This window comes from Tiliqua scincoides, chromosome 3 (assembly GCF_035046505.1).
Source record: "Tiliqua scincoides isolate rTilSci1 chromosome 3, rTilSci1.hap2, whole genome shotgun sequence".
In the NCBI taxonomy this organism is placed as follows: domain Eukaryota; kingdom Metazoa; phylum Chordata; class Lepidosauria; order Squamata; family Scincidae; genus Tiliqua; species Tiliqua scincoides.
The window spans coordinates 199,751,250-199,772,760 of NC_089823.1; the positions used below are offsets into that span (position 1 = coordinate 199,751,250).

The 21,511-nt window shown below is 44.6% G+C and overlaps 1 protein-coding gene across 1 annotated transcript in view; it reads right to left on the bottom strand.

Moving 5' to 3' along the window:
* Positions 1 to 1,596: 1,596 nt before the first annotated feature.
* The window catches only part of CROCC2 (ciliary rootlet coiled-coil, rootletin family member 2), a 105,613-nt gene continuing 85,698 nt past the window's right edge, over positions 1,597 to 21,511 (bottom strand). The window contains exons 29-35 of the mRNA XM_066621670.1: positions 15,180 to 15,300; positions 14,579 to 14,742; positions 11,139 to 11,579; positions 9,663 to 9,812; positions 4,069 to 4,200; positions 3,049 to 3,228; positions 1,597 to 1,680 (exon numbers count right to left, since the gene is read on the bottom strand). Of these exons, the coding sequence (XP_066477767.1) occupies positions 1,597 to 1,680; positions 3,049 to 3,228; positions 4,069 to 4,200; positions 9,663 to 9,812; positions 11,139 to 11,579; positions 14,579 to 14,742; positions 15,180 to 15,300 (1,272 nt within the window). The remainder of the gene's footprint in view (positions 1,681 to 3,048; positions 3,229 to 4,068; positions 4,201 to 9,662; positions 9,813 to 11,138; positions 11,580 to 14,578; positions 14,743 to 15,179; positions 15,301 to 21,511) is intronic.

Here is a 21,511-nt window from a genome sequence, read left to right on the forward strand (position 1 = left end):
TAATGTGTATGTGCAACCTCCTTATTTTAGAAATGGGTTATGTCAGAATGCCAGATGCAAGGGAGGGCACCAGGATGAGGTCTCTTGTTATCTGGTGTGCTCCCTGGGGCATTTGGTGGGCCGCTGTGAGATACAGGAAGCTGGACTAGATGGGCCTATGGCCTGATTCAGTGGGGCTGTTCTTATGTTCTTAAGTTCGGCGCTTCCATTTTTTTTTTTTTTGTAGCACAGAGGTGATGGACCCAAGATTGCATCTGGCAGGATCCCAGATCACATTGCCCCTGACTGTAATAGTGTAACAAGTTTGGAAATGATTTAAATCTCTTGTGTAGACATGTCCTGAGTTGCAGTACATGGGGCCTCGTTCAGGCACTGGGTCTTTATGCTGCATTTAACCAAGGAGGAGAATCTTTTAATACTGAGCTGCACAGAGTTCAGAGCTACATACCAAATACTACATAAATCAGTACAGCATTCCAAACAGTGGAAAGTGCTCTTCTCAATTTCTCTAGGAAATATTTATTTTAATAATTTGCAGGACACTTCAGGAAAAACAAACATTCACGAGGAAAAAATGTGGAACAATGCTAACAGGTGATGTTCACAGCAACTCTAAGATGGTTCCCTGTTGTCACCAAGGAAACCAAAGTTTGATTCCTAAAGGGATTTCCTTGGAGCCTGTCAGCCGGCAGAGTGGGTGGAATGTTGAATGTTTACACTCGAACATGTCTTGGGGCCAGCAAGTCATAAGATGACTTGGCTTTGAGATAATCTCAGCCACCTGCCACCATGAAAAATGACTGAGGTTCATAGCCACAGCAAAGGATTTGATAAATCCCCCCATGTGGTCACACTGTACTTCCTAACTTTTCATTATAGAGCATAGCATAATTTTTGTTGCCAATGGAAATACCCGCCTCTGTTCCAAAGGGGCTGCTTCTTTGCGAAGCAAGAATCAGTGAGACCCTGCCTGAGTGGCCACAACCAGATAGCCACATGTGTGTCTAAATGAGTAAGATTATGATTGTATATAGTATTGCGCATAATGCAAAAGAGCTCTTCAAATCCTTAGGGACAGTAAAACAACTTGACGAATGATGGAAATACAGAGGTATTTAAATAATAGGTGCTCCTTTCTTGCTCAGGGAATGTTATAATTTGTCCAGCTTCCATACAAAGCCCTGCAGAGATCATGCAGGGATACACCAGCAGAAACCCAAACAACAGAGAACTCCCTCCTTGTCAAATGTCCTAGATTAGTTAAGCATCAGTGCCCTGGGATTCAAGCATCTTAGAGAGAACAGCTGCCCCCACAGCAGGGTTTCCTCTTGGCTGCATGCTGCCTAGTCATTTGTTGTCTTGATCACTCCTTCCAAATGTATGGTGGAGTGGGGAGGACGCTTCTCAGGAAAATAAAATAAAATAAAAAGACTAAGGCACTACTGCTGATCTTGGAGCTCTGCTTTTCGGACCATGATCCAGTTGAGTGCCCTGATGATGGAGAGGTAGGAGTCCAGTGCCTGGGCTGCAAGAATCCCGCTGAAGGCTAGTTCTGCATTGGGTTGTCCAGTCCAGAGCACAATGTCAATTTCTGAATCACTTTACTGTGTGAAGCACCTGGCTCATGTAGGCTTGCTTTCTCCTCACCTCTTGGTCCAGCTGCTCTTTCACAGCATTCATCTAGGGGAACATATCACAAGCGGAAAACAACAGGTTTCGAGCATGGATTTTTTAGCCAGTATTGTGACCAGTACTCAATCAACTGGGGGAACCACAAGGCGGTTTGGGAGCAATGCATACATTATTATTACTTTGGTTAGTTGGGTCATGAATGAAACCTGCTATTATTATCAATAGTAGTAGTATTTATATACTGCTTCAATAGAAAAAAGTTCACAAAGTGGTTTATGGAGAATATTAGATAACTAAATGGCTCCCTGTCCCAAAAGGGCTCACAATCTAAAAAGATGAAGAACACCAGCAAACAGCCACTAGAACAAACATTGAGCTGGGTAAGAAGGGACAGTTACTCTACACCTGCTAAATATAAGAGGAGCACTGTGTGCTGCCACTGTGAGCCTCAGAAAGCTTCCAGGACGTGACAAAGAACACCTCCAGTTGTGTCTGAGAGCTCAGGTCCAGCCCTCTGCCATGGGTTTGGAACACCACAATGAGTTAAATCTGCAGGTTCCAAATCCGCCGATGAAGAGGACTGACCTGTACAATAGTAATGGCTTCAAAACTCAATAGTCAGAACCAGGCTACTATACATTTAGAGAAATTTATGGGCAGGATAAATCTGTCACATCTGCTTTAAACCATCCAAAAAGCCTGGAAAGATTTTACAAGAGAAGTAAAAGTAGCAATGTATTCTTCCTCCTTAATCAGTATCTTTAAAATTTTGCCTTCCACCAAGTCCATTTCTCTAATTTTTCTGTCATCTCTTCCAACCGTCACCAAAGTTCTTGTCCTAAAACTTCAGATTTCATCAGGACCAGCCCAGGATCTGTCAGGACCGAGAAGAGCCTAATCCTGCCCCTTCTACCAGTGACATGCCAGCAAGGATGAAGAGCTGTCAGTTGTGTAACTGTCCCCCTATTCCTCTGCTGCCATCACCACTGCTGTTCCTGGATTTGAAGAGGGAGAAAGGAACACAGTAGAAGATGCAGTGTGGAGGAGAGGAGAGTGGTGGCCTAGACCTCCTCCTGGAAGCTGTTCTATCTCACAATGCTCCTCTTGCCCTCTTCCTCTCCATTCTACACTTCCTTTTCCAATCCAGTGGCAACAGGAGTAGGAATGGCAGTAGGGGTGGACAAGAGCAGAGGTGGTCAAGGCAGCAGCACCAGTTGCCAATCCACTGCCTGAAGAAACTGCATAAATGCTAAGTTTAGTTTCATGACACTCTAATAGCTGCCACAGCAAATTTATCTGAATGACAGAAGTTTACATAATCCCCTCAATCTGTACAATATATCTTGACCACGGAACTCAGGAATCATTGTGGAATTTGTTATAACATGGGCCAGAGAGTATTTTCTCTGCACTAACCTGCTCCTCCAAGCTCTTCACCCTCTGCCGGTGGGTTCTCTCCCGGGACTCCAGTGTACGTTCAGCTTGGAGCTGAGAGGTGCGCATCCTCTCTGTCTCCAGCTCCATGTCTAGCCGATGCCGGGATGTTAGCTCCACTAGTTGCTGGGCATGCATTTGTTCCAACTCTGTGATTTGTGCCTAGAATCAGAACACATTCCCATGATGCTGTGATTCTGGTAGTCTGGACACTGAAAGGTGTTGCTTTTCAGTGAATCCCCTGAAACTTAAGGTTCTGTTTCCTTATCATAATAAGGGCTGCAAATGACTGCACAAGGAGAGTAACAGAATAAACCTTTTATCATCTCAGTTCTGTGCACTGGTGTATATTAGTACTCCCTTTCGCACTTCTGAACCCTCTCTGATCACAGATCTCTGAGTGAGCAATGATCTGTATCTGGATTTGAGGCTCTGCTAAGGCCTAGTCTCTAAGGCATATAACCTCAGTGCATTTGGAGCTCAGATGGAAACAGCAGTGTAGCAGAAGTGATTTGTATGCTGAACCTGTTTAGTTGGCCTCCTCTTCCCCCTTTCCTTTATTCTCCACAATATATGTACTCTCCACTTCCCGCTCTCATGTTTGTCATCTCATCCTGACTTGTAAGCAGTTTCGAGCTAAAACGGAGTCATGACTTCTCTCCTGCCAGGCCAACACGACAGGACTATGATTCAAGGCTGTGGCTTCAGGGATGCTAAGGATGAGTTTTTAGTGCTCTCTCTTGTGATTGGTGTGCTTGAGACAATTAAGTCGGAGTGATGAAAGGGAGATTCTGTTCTCTTCGTATCCCTGGACAGGATGGAAGGAGGTGGCTGGGAAGCAGTTTAGCTGTTGGGTCCCAATGAACTTGTCAGGCTAGCAAAGTGTATGTTTTCAAGATATCTGATCCTCAAACATTACTGGAGCACCATCTCGGACAAGATTAATCAGAACAATAAAGCTCGGTAACCCTCCCAGCCAAGTGCCAGTGAGTCCATGCTGACCTGCAGGTGTTCATTTTGCAGCATACTCTCCTTCAATTCCTGCTGCAGGCTACTCAGGGACCAATCCAGCTGCCCTCTCATCTGGCTCAGTCTAAAAGTGTCATCTTCCTTCCTGAATTTTTCATGGTCTACCTGTAGAGACATCAGAGACATCACAATCCTCCTTCCTTCTGTACCCAGCATAGCCCAGATACTGTTCTCCCAGGTTCTTTTCCTCATGTTAATTCCAAATTTCAAGACATCAGGGTTGGTGAACAGGTGGGATTTTGCCAGTCCCATGGGAGGGAGCTGGAATTACTTGAAATCTTTGAAAAGATGTCTCTAATAAAGTGCCACTATTCCTTTCTAATATTCATCATATGACTTTGACACCAGCAAACATAGGCAAGCAAGCAAGTGGTTAAGTCCAGAGTAGGCATACATGCACCATCACACTTTTTCACACTCACACACCATCACAGGTGTGCCGTGGAAGTTTGAGGTAGGGTCATTTATTAATAGGGCCTTTAGGGGATGTGGGCCCCCCACCAACAGCATGGTGTGCCTTGTCCATTGTCAAAAAACTGATGGTGTGCCTTGACAATTTTAGTCCCTTGTCAGAGTGCCATAGACAAAAAAAAGGTGAAAACCACTGGTCTACAGTGTCAAGCTTTATTTATTTATTGGGGTGATCATGGCATGAAGAAGGTTGAAGACCTCTAAAATAAAGGATTGACAAGATCCAGTCCTGAGAGATTCAAGTTAGTGTGGTAGCTATGAACTTGATTATTTTTCTTTAACTTAGCGGGGATAGATTATTTGGGTTAAATTAGGGGACTTCTAATGCAGTCATGTGCAGTATTGCTCCAGTGCTGAATTCATTGGGGCTTGTTATCTGAGGAATACCTCTGAGATTGCAGTCTGAAACTAACCTAACAGGCTTACGGTTTTAAGTACAGGGCAGGAAGTTTTTAGGTGGGCTTTCCAAAATCTGGTTTTGCAGTATCTGGTTATGCTGTATTGCTAGCTTGATTGATATTTATTAACTTTGATGATTCTACATTGATGCTTTGTCAATCTCACTTCTATTTAGTGTTTTAATGCTCCATAATCACATGTGCCTTGCTATTTCTCCCGTAAATCAGTAAATTGCTTGAAGTATTTCTGTAACAATTTGGAGCCTATATTTTTCCTACCAGTACCGCTCACCCATTGACAGGTAAAAAGATCCCAAGTTTTATAGATGACATGTAGTTTTTGGCATGCTAACCTTTCTATGACCACTTTTATGTTATCTTATAAGACCTGAGATCTCTTATAAAAGGCTGGCATCCTCAGACAGGTTTTATTTAATATGTACAACTGGCCTGATTTGCCACTAAATATGAATGAGGATCCACTGGCTTTAAAAGATCCTGGGTTAGGGGAAAGTGTGTGTAATTTGTTCCTTCTTGACCCACTTCACCATTATTTCTTCAGTTGTACAGTCATCTGGAACTGAGATTGGAATCTAGAGAAGGCAAGCCAACCTGAGGTCCATAAAGCTGGAAGAGATGATCCCTATCTGGGAGGGACAGTAGAGAGAAAGAAGACAATTAAGGGGATTACAGACATTGTACTGTGCAAAGAGAGAAAGCCTCCAAAATACTGGCTGGGGTAGTGGGATATTCTGTTCCTATGCAAACTTACTAGAAGAAAATATTTTGAGAGAGAGAGAGAGAGAGAGAGAGAGAGAGAGAGAGAATATCCAGAATAAATAAACGACCACATCCGGATTTCCCCTCTGGAGACATCAATAAAGGGTTTTATGAGCTTGATATGAATTACCCTCCCTGGCCATTTACAGCGGATCTTCTGGAACTCATTAACTAGCTTCTCCCCTTCCTCCAACCCAGGGAAAGGGGGTTGTGCATGGGGGATTCAGGGGCACTGTGTACACACACACATTGCTGTTTTATGCTTGCAGAGATAAATGCTTATAGTGCTGTTTTGCCATAACAGAAAAATATCACATTCGTCACCATTTCTGTAGCTAGAAAAAATCAATGAAGATGAACATAAATACGTTATAACAAACACCAACTAGCCCCTTTCTAACACTTCTGGAGGGTCCTGGCAGGAACAGTGTTTAACTCTGCCTACCAAAGCTCCCAACTGCTAAAGATGGCATATCTCACTGAAGGCACTGCACAATTCAAATAGGGGTTTTACATACTGACCATTTCTGGCACTACAGAGAGAGCCAATGTGGTGCAGTGGTTAGAATGCTACACTCCAGTTCAAATCTCTACTTGAAACTCACTGGGTAACTCTTGACCAGTTAATATTTTTCAATCTTAACTAATGGGCGGCAGTAGAACCATGTATATTGCCCTCAGCTCCCTGGAGGAAAGAAAGATAGAAGTAATAAGAAGATACATAGTCTTCTATATATCTTCTATAGTCTTCTATAGGGTAGGAGGTCTGGCTCGGTTGGTAGAGCTGCCGCCTTGTATGCCTGAAGATCTGAGGCTGCCAGTTCGAAACAACCAGAAGTACCCGAGGACTGACGACATGCTGATATATACAGATGAACTGACCCTAAGTGGCAGAGAGGAGTTGCTGTCAAGTAGAGCGTGGGAGGCAAAGGGCCAGAGAGAGGCCAGACTGGGAAGGAATCCAGCTGGAACAAGGAGTTCTATGAAAGACTAGAACTATTCAATTGTAAAAATCCCTACAGGGGTTTAGAAATCTGATGACCAAAGAAAGGCGGTATATAAATACCTGTATGTATAAATAAATAAATATAGTAAGAAAAATTGATAACATAGGGAGAACTAGAGATTTGCAAGGATCAGTGAGGTGGTACTCTACCTCATAACTTTAAAAAGCAATACTTTACGTATAAGCAGAAGTTTCCAAACTGGAAACCGCTGTGTCTCAAAAAAGCCCTCCCCATCCAGAGTGCACTTACCGTTCTGCTGTAGTACTGTGTTTCTTTCAAGTTGATCTGGGCACAGGGATTCAGAATAGTAAGTGCTGCTCATGGGGTGGGGGGTAGTTTTTAAACCCCGGATCCGTCTCATGGGCCAGGGTTTGGAGAGCCCCAGTTTAAGGTATGAGAAGAGGGCAATTCATGCACCTTATCCATGTGCAAAGCATAACAATTAAGGAAACCAATTACAAGGAAAAGGTCATCTCTAGCCTGAGGGATATAAGATGCCCAACTTCACTTGTTCAATTGAGATCAATTGTTCATTGAGTAAGCTGGATAGCCAATCAGAGAATGGTAACAGAGCAGAGCTGCTGAAAAGGAGAAGCTCCAGCTTTAACGGCAAAACCTCTTAATTCAGGCAAATGCATCTCATTGCACTAGCCCAGTGATTCCCAAACTTTTTTGACTGGTGGCTCCCTTGACTTACTGGGTCACTGACCACAGCTCCCTATTAGGGTTACAATCTTATACATTGTATAGGGCAGCAGGTTTTTTGCAAGTATTCTATGGCTCCCCTGGCTGGTTTCCACAGCTGCCCAGGGAGCCATGACTCACATTTTGGAAACCACTGCACTAGCTTATGCATGTTAACTCAGAAGCAAATCCCTTTAATTCCAGTATACTCCCTAGTAAGTGGGCACAGAATCTGAACTTTACCAAGATCAAGTTGCCGGTTGATAACCAAGGTCCCGATTGTTCCCATTCTCTTGGGATTACCTCTGGAGGAAGCTGTTTTCTATAAATTTCAGTCATATTGAGCTGCTTGCAAATGGAATCAGTACAAACTAAACAACCAGCAAACAGCACAGGTTTGTTGACAGAGTAGGGAGAGGGACAAGCATTGCCAAAATTTATGGAAACTTTTCCATATAGCTTTATGGAGGGGTACGGGATAGAGGTCGGCTTGAAGAGGTTTGCATTCAGTTTAGGAGAAGGATCTGCCACATGGTTTGGATTTTGCTTCCCCATCACTAGAGCTAATTAGGCTGATCCAAGAGTGCCCCTGCTGATACCAAACACATGTGTGACAAATTATTTCTGTGAATTTGATAGGGCTGTGGAACTGCATGTTAGTTGCTTCTCTGAATAGGAGAAGAAAGCAGGTAGCCTGGGGATGTACAGGCAGAGATGTGTGCTTGAGAGAGAATGCAAGAGAGAGCTGAGGTTTTACTTTAATGAAGAGTTCTGAATGCGTTAGTTGGACTGCATTCAAACAATGTGAGAGCAGTAATCATCTATGTACTGGAAATTTTTTGGACAGGAGCCATGTTACTTTAACACGCACAAACACTCGCTCCCACTTGTAGAAAAGCATTGAAGCTTTGTGCCTGAAAGAACAAAACTTCTTAATGCAAGCTCCTTTCATCTCTTTTGCAAAGTTTCTCTGATAGCAGTCTGAAAGGTTGGTACCTTATACAGATAAGCATATCACTAGTATTTACATATATAGCTTAGAGTCAAACACATTCAGATGAACTTGGAGTATCCATGTTGGTGCAAATGTATTTACTGAATAGCTACTTAGTTGCAGCTCTCTTCTCCAAGTGTTGAGAAGTTCCAAGGCTTCAATGTTACCAAGGTTTAGGCTTCCGTTTGGAGAAGATATCATGAGATATTTGTGTCTTTGTAATATTTACTTTATTTATAACTATACAGGTTTGAGTTTTTAGACTGAGTTAGGTAGAATCTACCCTGCAAGCAGCATTAAATACTGTATCTAAGCACGCCTGCATCTATTAGCTGCCAGCTATTTCTCTTAGCTTCCATTGTAGTCCCTGCCAGATCCAAGCATATTTCTCTCTTCTTTGTTGGGGAACAATCACCTTATGCCTTAGCCCTGCCCTTTTCAAAGTCTCAGGGAGTTTGAGGACTGTAGGTCCTTGCAGGGGAGGGGAGGGAGGCAGTGGGGGTGGGGGGAAGCTAAGGAGGGCTGCAGGGACTGGGATGCACTCACCAGTCCCTGCAGCAGCCTGTTGGGGATGTGCGGAGCATTGCGGGAGCGTCTGCACGGCTCCCCAGCCTTCTAAAAGTGAAAGTAGAGCAATCATGCTCCACTTCCGGTTTTGCAGAGGTGGAGCATGATCACTCCACTTTCACTTTTGGAAAGTCAGGGAGCCCTGCAGATGCTCGTGCAGGGCTCCCCACACCACTGACAGGCTGCTGCAGGGACTGGTGAGTGCATCCCAGTCCCTGCAGCCCACCTTAGCAACGATCCTGGGGATAGCGCCAGGGGATATCCTGAGGATATCCTTAAGGGGGCAGAGGCCAGGGCTGTCAGGCTGGGGTGCTGTGATGCACCAGTTTGAATAACTCTGCCTTAGCCCCTAATGTAGATTTATTTAAAGATCTTGATAGTTCAAGGAGTTTCTTGGGCCATTAACATTTGCTAGCTCCCTTTAGTTCATGCCAAGCAACTGGTTAAGCATTGCCTCAGGGCCTAGCTCCAATGCCAAGCTTAGTCGCAACATCAAATACCAAACTCACAGCACTATCCCCTCCCTCAAAAAGAAGTCTGACCTCAGATATTCTGAGAAGGTTACTACAACTGCTGCTGCTAAAGCTAATAAACGGTTAATCTGGGTCTTCAGAGTTTATTGAAAATCATTGCCTCTTTTCATCCTCCTGTTCCACACTTTCTCACCTCTTGAAAATGTTTCACCTGCCCTTCCAGGTTTCTGCATCGAAGTTCCATCTCACCCAGTTGATCTTGCAACAAATGTACTGTGTCTGTCAAGCTGTGGTTCTGCCTTTTGCTATCTGACAATGCCTGCCTCGTAGAGTCCAAGCGATCCTGACAAAGGAGAGGGAACATAATCAGAAGCTATCTTGTGGTGTAAATATGGGCACATTAACAGTCTTCGCTATACGAATTTACTGGCTAACAACCACCTCTATGGTTCAAAGTATAATAATTCAACATTCCCTTCTACACTCTGTTGCCAGTTCAGGGCAGTGAAGAGACTTGAACGGTGCTAGAAAGTGCTTTTTCTTCTGCATGGACATCCCTTCAGGAAGAGACTATTTGCAAATTTGACTATTGTTAATGGAGAGCTCAATAATGGAGGTGACAAAGTCTGATTAGGGGAAAAGATCTGCCTTTTGTAATGTTCTATGAGTTTTTGGAGATAAAAGGCCATTATGCCATCCAACAAAAGGAATTCCAGCACAGACTTAAAGTTCATGCTGACTGACCAGTATATTGAAAATCTGCCGTGCATTTCAGTGATTCTGGGAAAGGGCAGGTGATTGGGTGCATGTAGAAAATCCCAGATTCAGTCAGCAACATCTCCAGGTATGAATTGGGAAAGACCCCTGTCAGCAACCCTGGACAATCACTGCTAGTCAGTGTAAACAACATGGGCACCCCAATCCTAAGCTCCGGCAATGCCCAGCTAAGCAGTGGCACCAAAATTACCACTGCTGCATCCTATGGGGCTGGGGCAACTTCTGGAGTTTCCTCTGGGTAAGGAAATGGTTGTTCCCTTACCCCATGTCAAGCCCTGGTGGCCCCAAAGGGTCTCTTCTGAGCTGCGCCAGCTATTTGCTGGTGCAGAACTAAGAAGGCCCATGTAGAGCTCCATGGACCAGGAGGGGGCATAGGATTCAGATGTAGCCTCTGCCACCATATCTGCCCCCCTCTCAGGCTCATTCCTCCTTCTGGCTCACCCTCTCCCCCCAGTTCTGCCTCCTCCCCGCCTTCACCCTACCCCAAAAAGCCTCTCCGCTGGCTGGTGGGAGAACTTACCATGGGCTGCTCCTCTTCGACATCTTCCTGGTGCTGAGACCCAGCGCCAACTGGCACTGGCCTCAACACCTGCACCGTATCCTCTCTGCTGGTGCAGGAGTGCCTTATGATGCTTTTGCAATGGCAATTGCCAGGGCAGCGTACCAATCACCTGCGCTGCCTTGACTCAGGATTGGGTCATAAGCTACCTGGATCAAGGGCATGACTCAGGATAAAACAGCTTCATATTTGTAGGGCCTTACTTAAATGTAGATGGATACTAACATCAGCCATTGCACTTCATTGGTTCCAACGATTTTATTTAACCACAACCTTTGCAGAACATGACCCAACAGGCAATGGTAAATGTTTGAAGCAGATGATGTTTACTACCTGGAGCAGCCGACGATCCTGCTCAGCAGCAGTCAGGCCCTTCTGTAACTGGGAGATGTTCTCCTGGAGGGAGGAGGAGCCAGCAGTAGCATCAGACAGTGCTTGGGACAGGCTTTGCACCCGATCCTTTAGGTGACTTTCGGTGCCCTCTGTCCTGGCCAGAGAGTGGGTCAGGTGGTCGAGCTCCTGTTGCAGAAGGGTCGATTTGCTCTCCCTGTCCACCAGCTGGCAGCGAACCATTTGCACCTGCTCCTGGAGGGACTGTATCTCTGCATTCCGATCAGTCAAGCTGAGCTGGGCACGCTGCAGCTCTCCATCCACAGCCCTGCAGCTCAGCTCCAGCTTGGTGGCCCGACTCTCTGCAGCCTCCAGGACTTCCTTTAGCTTCCACTTTTCCGTTTCAAGTTTGGCTTCCTTGGCTTTCAGTCTGTTGACTTTCTCCTGCAAGGGAAACAGAGGTTGAGCACTGCATACTGCCTCAGTTCTGGTCACCATCCCTCTCTCCTGCAATACTTAACAAGGAGAGGAGGGAAATAAAAACCACTTTGTAAAAGCAATGAGATGCCACCATAGCCTTACTATACTTGTCTTCCAGTCAAGAAGCCTTACTATACTTGTCTTCCAGTCAAGAAGAGTATTTGGCTAGGAGGCTTGCCATTACTCTTGGGGACTGACACCAAGTAAAAGCAAACTGTCTGTATATATGTGTACTTATTTATAAAGGAACCAAGGCTAAATGCACTGATATAATCTCTGATTCAGTGATAAGTGTGATGTGAAAGAAGGGGAGAGATGATAAAAGGCAGCACCAATTTGGTAAAAGGACACTTCCAGATGGCCCTCTTAGGACAAGAGCTTACCTAGACTTCTGATCCCAGCCAAAATGCCTAACTCGGGGACACTTTGGCTACACTCCCCAACCAGTAGCATGGGAAGCTGCCATTTGGACAGTCTTTGGAGATTAATGAAAAAATTGACTAAACAGCAACAAATGCACCCAGATTCAGAAAGCACGGGTGGAGCTAATGTGTTCCTGGCCAGCAATGGTAGCACAAACACTGTCCAACAGGGAACAGTAGCTATTAGATAATTGCCTCACACACACTTTGATCCAACCAGCTATCTTAAATTCTGAACTGAGTCCTGAAAACACTGCAATGGAAGTGCAAGCGAAGAGGTAAGATATCTGTATCTACTGTACCCAAAAGCTGCAGGACGTGTGAGCGGTGTGTGTTGTAATTACTGGAAAAATAATGTCTGTACACAGCCTAAGGGCTGAAAAGGAGGCTGGGGAGCAGTATTCCTAACATCATTCATTTATCATTCCATGACCTGGATTCAGTCAGAATATTCAAGATGGTCCCAACTCTGACACTCATCTCCCACAGCTCCAATTATCACCACCAAGAGAAAGGCACTAACTCACTCAATGTGAACTGCAGAAACCAAGGACACTTACCATATCAAAGCCTCCCCGAAGCATCAGAGAGAGAAAAATGGAAAAGATCTTTTTTATGAAGACAGGTGATAAAGCACACAAGATGAAACCCCACCCAAACTGTTCATATTATCCTGTGCAGCTGTACCCTCACTAAGGGTGCCCATTGGACTAAAAAGCTCTCTTCAAACACTTGGGTCAGAGCTCTCTGGGGGAAAAAAAGCAGTTCTCTTAATTTGCCAACACCTTTTCTTTAGGAATTAGGGTGTGTCTTTTTTTGTGCATTAGCAAATGACACCAGTGCCACTGATTTCTCCAGAATACAGGAAGGTGAGCTACCTACTGTTCCCTATATCCCTGAAGGGATATCATTATTATCAGGAAACTCTATTCTGTCTAAATCCCTGCATGGTGAAGCAGTGGCACCAGCAAGTCTACCACTGTATTCCATGGTGGATTTTCAGCTGCTGAAGGTTTCCTTGGGGTAAGCCCCAATAGCCGCTATAGGGCAACTCGGACCTGTGCTGGCTTGGTCCACAATGCACAAATCCACATTGAAAGGTATTGGTTTGGAAAGCTGGGAAGTTGGATTTGGAGTGTGCCACCGCCGAGGCCGCCACCCTCCTTGGTCTGATCTGCCCTCCTCCCCGTGCCCATCTCTGCCCTGTTTTGTCCAATCCCTTCCAGTTCTACCCATTCCCCATCCCATTAAACACCCTCCCTGCCTCCCTCCAACCCCTGCACAGGCTTACCTGCTCCAGTAGGCCTCCATGGGTCCACCAGCATGGGCCACTGCAGCCTGCCCGCCAGTGGGCCTGCTCTATGTGTCATAAAGCAGCCTCTGCCAACACACTGCTAGTTGTGTTGGTGGAAGAAGGGGATAGGATTGGGCTGTAAGTGATGACTGTTTTGCAGTGGAATCATAGGCATGTTTACTTGGATGTTCAGTGGGGCTTAGTGAGGGGCAAACTAGAAAGGATGTTAAACAAGTCATTGTCTCCGATGAGTTTGTTTTTTTCTGTGTACATTACTGGCTGTGGAGGGCCCCAATCTGGATCAGGATCGCAGCACAGGTGGGAGTGGGTGGGTTTTAACCCTTTGGTCCAATACCATTTTACTGCTGAAAATTGCATTCTCAAAGTTGCAGTGTCTTTAAGGGCAAAGAGTTACTGGGGGAAAGGGGATTTTCAACAGGAAAACTGTACAGGGACACTGGGTTAAAGCCTCTTCTCCACCTGCACCAAACTCTGTACCTTCTCCCTCAATCCTAATGGTCATGTCATTTACACTGGCAAAGTAAGAAAAAAAAGGGCTAGAACCCCAGTCCAGTTAATTCCACCTGAATGCCTTGTAGTTTAACCCTAAATATATCTACTCCCACATAATTTAATGGGATGTTTGAATGGTGTCCTTTGTCACAATACTAGCTATTTGTCATAGGGTCTATTTCTGTGAAATGCTCTTTGGGCTGCTCTGACCACCTTTTTCAGTTGTCTGAGGTTCTTTATAAGCATAGGTCTAACGGCAGAAAGTGTGAATAAGACAAATAAGTTTGAGAACCCTTGTATCACGCAAACACACTTGTGGGAAAACACAAACTGCTTGCAGCTTACTGCTGAGTGTATTCTCAGTAGCAATCATAGGGTTGCTGCCATGTAATGTTCAGAAAGGTTACACAGCCCTGGGATTTAGTGGCATACTGTGGGGCAAGGGGTGCTAATGCCCCTGGTGCCAGGCTTGGGGGGTGGCGCCATGCTGCCATCCACTTCCCTTGGCAGCACTGCCTGCCCCACGGCACTCCGATGTGAGGGCCACCCCCAGATGAGTCCTGAAGACTGGGGAAGCCGCACACAGCATCCCCAGTCCTCAGAGGGCCTTGTAAGAACTTATAGAAACCAAAAATCAACACTTTTGGTTTTTGCAGCTTCCCTGGCCCTCAGAAGGTCTGCTGGGACTTATCTTTGAATGGTTGTTCCTTTTCAAATGGAGTACTTATGCTTACTTGTAGCTCTCTGTTCTTTTCCTGAGAAACGTGCCAGTTGCGCTCCAGGGTGTCCACCTGTTCTGCAAATGCCTGCCGCTCCCTCTCTGCTTTCCGAGTGGCCTCCTCTTGCAGTATCAATGCTGCCTGTGCACTGCTCAGACGTCCATCTGCTCCCCGTTTGCCTGAAGGTGCAAATAAGAGGCTGTTTTTTTTTCTTTTTTAAGAAAATGACTGTGTTGCAAAATAGATTTTTTGGGCAGAAAACAGATTTATTCATGAACACTTATTAATAATGGTCTTGACTCAGTTGAAGCCATATTCAAGTAATGGCAGGTTAAGATGACAGATCAATGTGTCATTAACCAGGAATTAATCAGGAATGCCATTACTTACACCTCCATAAGCTGCCTGGCTCCCAATGGTTCTTCTCAGAACCACGCCAGCTATTTAACTGGTGTAAGTCTGAGGACCCTCAAGGGGTATGTTGGGCCAAGAAAAAGGGAATAGGATCTTGGCTGCTGGCAAGCAAGCAAAGAGCATGAGAAGCAAGGAAGACATCCATGAATCTCCCCCAAGGTAGGACAATATTGTAGTAGGAGGGAGGAAAAAGAGGACAAGCCTTCTTCGCAATCTGCTAGGAACTTCTGGAGCTGCAGGATGCGACTCTTGGTCCGGTCACGATCAGTCTCCATTTCATTCAGCTGACGGCTCATATTCATCACCTGACTCCTCAGGTCATCCTGGGACAGAGAGAGACAGACACACTTTTAACAACAAAGCATCTTGTGGCTCCTTAAGAACTAACACATTTATTTCAGTATACATGTTGGTGGACTACAATCTACCTCATCAGATGGATAAAGTGAAAATCTCAGTAGGCAGGTATACACATAAGTATAGAGAAGGAGAAACAGAACTGGTTTTTGAAACCAGCAGTTGCCTCGTCAAGTTAGAAGCTTTAAAGTATACAAGTTAAGCTTGATAACAAGTGAGAACAATCTCCCAGTTATGCTAAACCAATTAACTGTGTGAGCTGTTGTAGCATAGTGGCCACGACACTGTTGTGAATCAGGTCTTCCCTATTTGAATTTCATCTCTGCCATTAATTCTCACTAGGGGCCCAATCCTATCCAACTTTCAGCACCAGTGCAGCCACAATGCAGTCCTGAGGTAAGGAAACTGTTGTTTCCTTTCCTTTAGGAGGCCTCCATGACTGCCCCCCCACTGCAGGATGCAGCGCACATCCCATTGGCAGGGCTGCATCAGTGCTGGAAAGTTGGATAGGATTGGACCCTACGTGACCCTAGTTTAGCTGCTCCCTAGCTGCAATAATAATACCTAGCTGTATTATTGTAATACAAGCATGGTTGTTGTAAGGATTCCATCAAGGTACACGGGAACATTTTTACATGATCAGCAAGTGCTGTGCAAATATTCAAGTACTGTGATTATGTGACAAAAATCCATGTCCTTGATTGACACCTGTTCCCTCACGATAGGGACTGTGCTATAAATGAACTTGATTGGTTCTCAGTCTAATCTCCCTTTGATGTGTTTCTGTTGAAAAATGTTCCTAATCCTGTCCCTCTGTAGGGGAGCTACCTCCTCTGTTCACCCACTCATTTCCACTGCTCCCATTTCTCTTTCCCTGGATTGGGAAGTGAATAGGGAGATGGAGTAGAAGAAGAAGATGGTAAATCACAGCACCTCCAATCTACCACTCTCCTCATCTCCTCCACACTTCCTTCTTCTGTTCTGTCTTCCTTTTCCTATGTAGGAAGCAGGAGGCCCAGAGGCTGGTATATCACTAGGAAAGGGGAGGCAACATTTGGCAAAATGCCTCAGGCACTAGGAGGTTTTGGGCCAATTTTGATGCCAGGGCTACAAAAGTGTGAACTGAAATTTGTTGCTCTTGACTGCAGATATTTTTTTTTCCAGTTACCAGTAGTTAACAATGAACTCCAGCAATTTGGTGGGACAAGGCTGAAAAGCAAGGAATGTCTTAGATTTTCTGCAGCCCAGAAAAAATTAACTAATTTCTCAGTTTGTCAGAAAGGCCGTTGGATGATCTGATGCTATGATTATTATGACAGCCCATGTTTTTTAAATTATTCTGGTGCAGTATAAATATTTATGCATTTTTACAAGAGGCATGCTTTTGAGCAATAAATAGCACAGGACAGAGAAAGGGCTGAACTGCCCTTGAATGTTGCTATACATATGGCTTGGAAGTCAACTTGGGGTCAAGCTGAGCTAGGTTGGCTCATGCGATCCTGCAGAATGGAGTAGTTTGCAGTGCTGGGTAGATGAACTGGATGCTTGGCAGAGCCACAGCACTCTGGAGGTTTGGGGCCTAGCCCTGCTTGTGGTGGAATGCTAAGTGCCCTTCCCCAGTTCATGCTCAGAGAAGCAGAGCTGCGTTCCCCGAGGAGCAACATGCTCGTAAGATCAATAAGTTCTATGCTAGAGTATAATTCTACGACTGCAAAGAAGATATCTTTTGCACTTATTGATGCAAGTTGCACAGTTTTTGCTCTGCTTATAAAACCCTTTTGTAGAAATGTGGATATTTTTTCCATTACAGTGTTTCTGTCAGAGTATCAGGATCAGGATGGAAACTGAAGAAAAACAGCACAGCTGTGATCTTTACTGCAAAATCTAGTTTTCCCAAAGCACACTGCGGTACAATCTCTATCTTGTTTTTCAGTAGCCACTTCAGACTTGGAGGCCAAAATAGTGCTTTGTGCAAGACGTGAAGTGAAGACATAGTGGAGATAGGAGTTATACACAGATCTTCCTGGCTCAGATTAATAACCTGTAGCTAACTACACCCAGACCTGTTTTGTTGTTGTTGTTTTTAAACTATACGTGACTTTTTGAAGTCTATAGCAGCGATTTTCAACCTTTTCCATCTTGTGGCACACTGACAAGGCACTAAATTTGTCAAGGCACACCATCAGGTTTTTGACAGTTGACAAGGCACACCATGCTGCCAGTGGGGGGATCACATCCCATTGATCCTACTAATAAATGATCTTCACCCAAATTCATGTGGCACACCTGTGGGCCACTCGCGGCACACTAGTGTGCCACGGTACAGTGGTTGAAAATGGCTGGTCTATAGATTAGACTCTGCATATTATTCCATAATCTACATTGGGGTGGGCACACCCTGGCCTGGGGGCCATTTGCAACCCTCAGGGTCCCCCAATCTGGCCTGCAGGTAGCCCCCAGTCTCCAATGAGCCTCTGGCCCATTGGAGACTACTGGAGCCTGCACTGGCCTGCAACTGCTGGTTGCAACCACCAGATGTGAACTGTGGGATGAGTTAGAGCACGGGTGTCAAACTCATTTCATACAGCGGGCTAAATATCATTCATGATGCCTGCTGAGAGCCGGAAGCGACCACAGCAGGCCCTCACCTATAAGTCGATCCCACAGAAAAGCTGAGGGCAGGTTTTGAGCCAACAACCATGGAATTTTCTATGACCCTTGGATAAGTCAGGGGTTAAACAGGGGGGTGTCTGACTATAGTTTTGTCTGATTTTACTTGAGGCCAGATCCTGAAAAATAACCCACCACTAATTGTTACCTAAGAACTGTAGTCTTTAATTTATTAAAAACATAGTAAAAGATCATAAGATATATTTTTATTCTTTTTAAATTCTGGTCTTCATCACCTTTTTGTAAGCACTATCAGAGTAAGTGCACTGTAAACAACACACCAGTAAAACAGCGGTTCCCAACCTGGTATTCACGTACTCCCAGGAACACTCAACAGGACCTTTAGGGGTACTTGAAAAAGAATGGAATAATTGTAGAAAAAGGCAAGTCATGTTCCAGAATGCCTTGCAAGACAAGAATACCTTGCAAGGACCAGCAAGGCAGGAAGGGAGGTATCTAGTTGGCTGTGAAAGCCCCACCAATAGCTAGTTTTTGGTCATCAATTCATTTATGAACCAGTGATTGAAAACCAGCACAGTGGAAAAGCTGAAACATAATATGAAAAGTGATCAATCACCCAGAATTTCTCAGCACACTTCTGGTGGAAAACAGTACAAAAGCAGAGTCTTCTGTTCTTCAAACAGATAAAAAGAGAAAACACTGTGATAAATACATGAAGTCTGGGCTTTCATATAGAGGAGATGAGGGCTTGTATTATTAATTACAAACATTTTGCCAATATGAAGGGTACAATTTATGGAAATGGGCTGCCAAGGGATATGCAAGTGAAAAAGGTTGGGAACCACTGCAGGAGAACCATGAATCAAATCCACCTTTAAGGTGTCTGGTGTGTTACGCCAGAAGCTCTATGTACAACATACAACCCATAACTGGGAGTGTGCAATTCAATTCACAGTAGAGAGATGAAGCTGCATATATTTACGACCCTTTTTACTCAGAAGTAGACCCACTGCGGCGTTCCATGGGTGTTATTCTTAAGTAAGGGTGCATTGATTTGTAGCCTGCTTCAGATGGAAAGGAGGATTCCCATCCTGGTGTTTCAAAAAACAGACCTGCTTTGCAAGCATTTGCAAAGCAGAACCAGGCTGCAGCAGAAGGAAGGAGAATAAAACGTTAACAAATTGCTTCTAAGGAGCTGTGCCTGCCTGCCTGCTGCTTGAGAAACTTGGCGCCTGTCTGTCTGTGGCTTGAGAAAGGAAACTGCTCAGAGTTGAAAGGCTTTGCCCTCTGATTGATTCAGAGATAAGGCGAAGTGATAACTGGAGCTTGATTACTTGGCAAAAATTTCATGTACTATAGGCGAGTATCTATGGTATGTCATTTGACAGGAAGTGATGTCATTAAACAGGTCAAACCAGAAATAAGCACTCTGTTCTTGTGTAGGAACTCATTAGATGCTAATGACAGAAGAGAAAATACACAAATCTTGATCATATTTTAAGATATTGGGGAGACCAATTATCATGTGGGCCACCTTTCAGCAGTGGGACCTCAGCATTGCTCAGCAGTTGAGAGCCCGAGGGCCAAATAAAAAGCTTCTGTGGGCCACATCTGGCCCCCGGCCCTTATGTTTGACCCCCCTGAGTTAGAGCAGGGTCTTCTATACTCTCCATGTGTTTTCTGCTTTTCCCTGGGCATTATTTTAACCCCACCCCTTCCAATTGCTTCTGAACAACTTATGTCTCCATGTGTTTCTGGCTTGGTCTATATGTTTTCACTGTGCAAGAGGTCTGGGGTAAACAGTTCATAGTTCTCATGTAATTCTACATTCCTGTATTATAGTTCTCATGTGTATTATAAATAAGCTTAGTAAAATTCATTCATTCATAGAAGTTCAGTCTCTAATGTATTCATTTATGTAAATTTAAAATGTAAATTAATTTTTTTTCCTGACCTCCAACACAGTGTCAGAAAGATGATGTGAACTTCCTGCCAAAATGTTTGCCCATCCCAATCTACATCACAATTACATGCATGTAGACTCTTGCATATTCTGTTGCTAAGCCACCATATGGTTATGTGGCATAAAACTAGTCCCTTAACCCATGGGTGGAATTAATGACAACATTGCCTTTGGGATCCAATTTGGTCAGATGAAAATTATGTTCCCTAAAAACTTTTGACAAGTCATTGGCTACAATCCAGAGAAGGTTAGGAGGGTATTGTGTGCACAGTGCTCCTCAGACATTCAAATACATACATATACAAAAACTCTGATGATAATTCCCTTAAAGCTAACATGGCACTGAAAAGCAGCATGGCATGTTATCTTAAATGAGGTGCCCAGAAGCAGATGAGCACTTGTATGTGGGCCAAAAAGCAAAATGAAACAAACATTTTAAAAACCTCAACAACCACCAGACTTTGATGAAGTAAATGAGTTCCTGAACTTGCTATTGAAATCTGTGAGTTTTAAGAATGCTTTAAAGGACTTAAGCACTACAGTATATTACCGCTTTCAGGGCAGACTGCTGTTAAAATGTGGTATCCCTGGGTAGCTGCTTGGATCTCAGCAGTCTGACAGAACTCACCACTGATGCCAGGCCTCAGGGCCTCCTTTAAAATAACTGTTTCTCTCCCCCCCCCCCCCAGGCCTTGGGCCTCCCATTTAAAAGAATTCCCCCTCTGATACTCCTTTCATGTTTACCAGAAGTAAGTCCCATTCTGTTCAATGGAGTTTATTCCCAGGTAAGCACATATAGGATTGTAGTTGAGTAGGCAGCCTCCCACCATTTCTCCCTCACAATGACCCAAAGTGATATTACACCAGAGCAAGGACAGCACGGCAATGAGCAAGACCTCTGGCAATGAGAGGAGTGTTCCTGCAGATACTTATTTCAGATACTGCTCTAGACCCCACCAGAGCTCACTGATATAGGAGTGGGATCCACCAGAGGACTCTGAGGGCCTCCTCAAACTTGGAGCTGGCCCTGTTTCAGTAAGCCATGCATCCCAATCTAAGGTACTTTGTCAACAGGATATACTTCCAAGTCAGCATACACAGGATTGCAACTTCAGGCACAGCAGTTGCCTCTAGGCAGTAGCTACTGAATGAAAGAATTGAACCAAGATTCCAAACAGAGTAGAGATTCTTATGAGGATCAAAACATGATCGAATTGTAAGAGTGTAGTTTTTCTTAAAAAAACAACTGACATTTAAATAGGTGGTCTGTTTGCTTTAAACTCTCCCATAGATATGAGAAAGAAATGTTTGTACTTAACAAACATCCCCTGTCATATTGTGGGATTGTGAACCTTGTGGGATCCTAGAAGCTCCATTACCTCTTCTTCCATTACCTCTTTGTGCTCATCATGGGAAGCCAGGTGGACATGCTGCTTTTGTCAGGCATCTGAACCAGCAGGGACCAATGTGCGCTGATGCACTCAGTATGCCTAAATTGTAGCAAGCTGTACAGATGTAACACTATTTAGTCAGAAAACAGGTATATTCAATGAAGCTGCAATGATGGGCCTCTCAAAGACCAC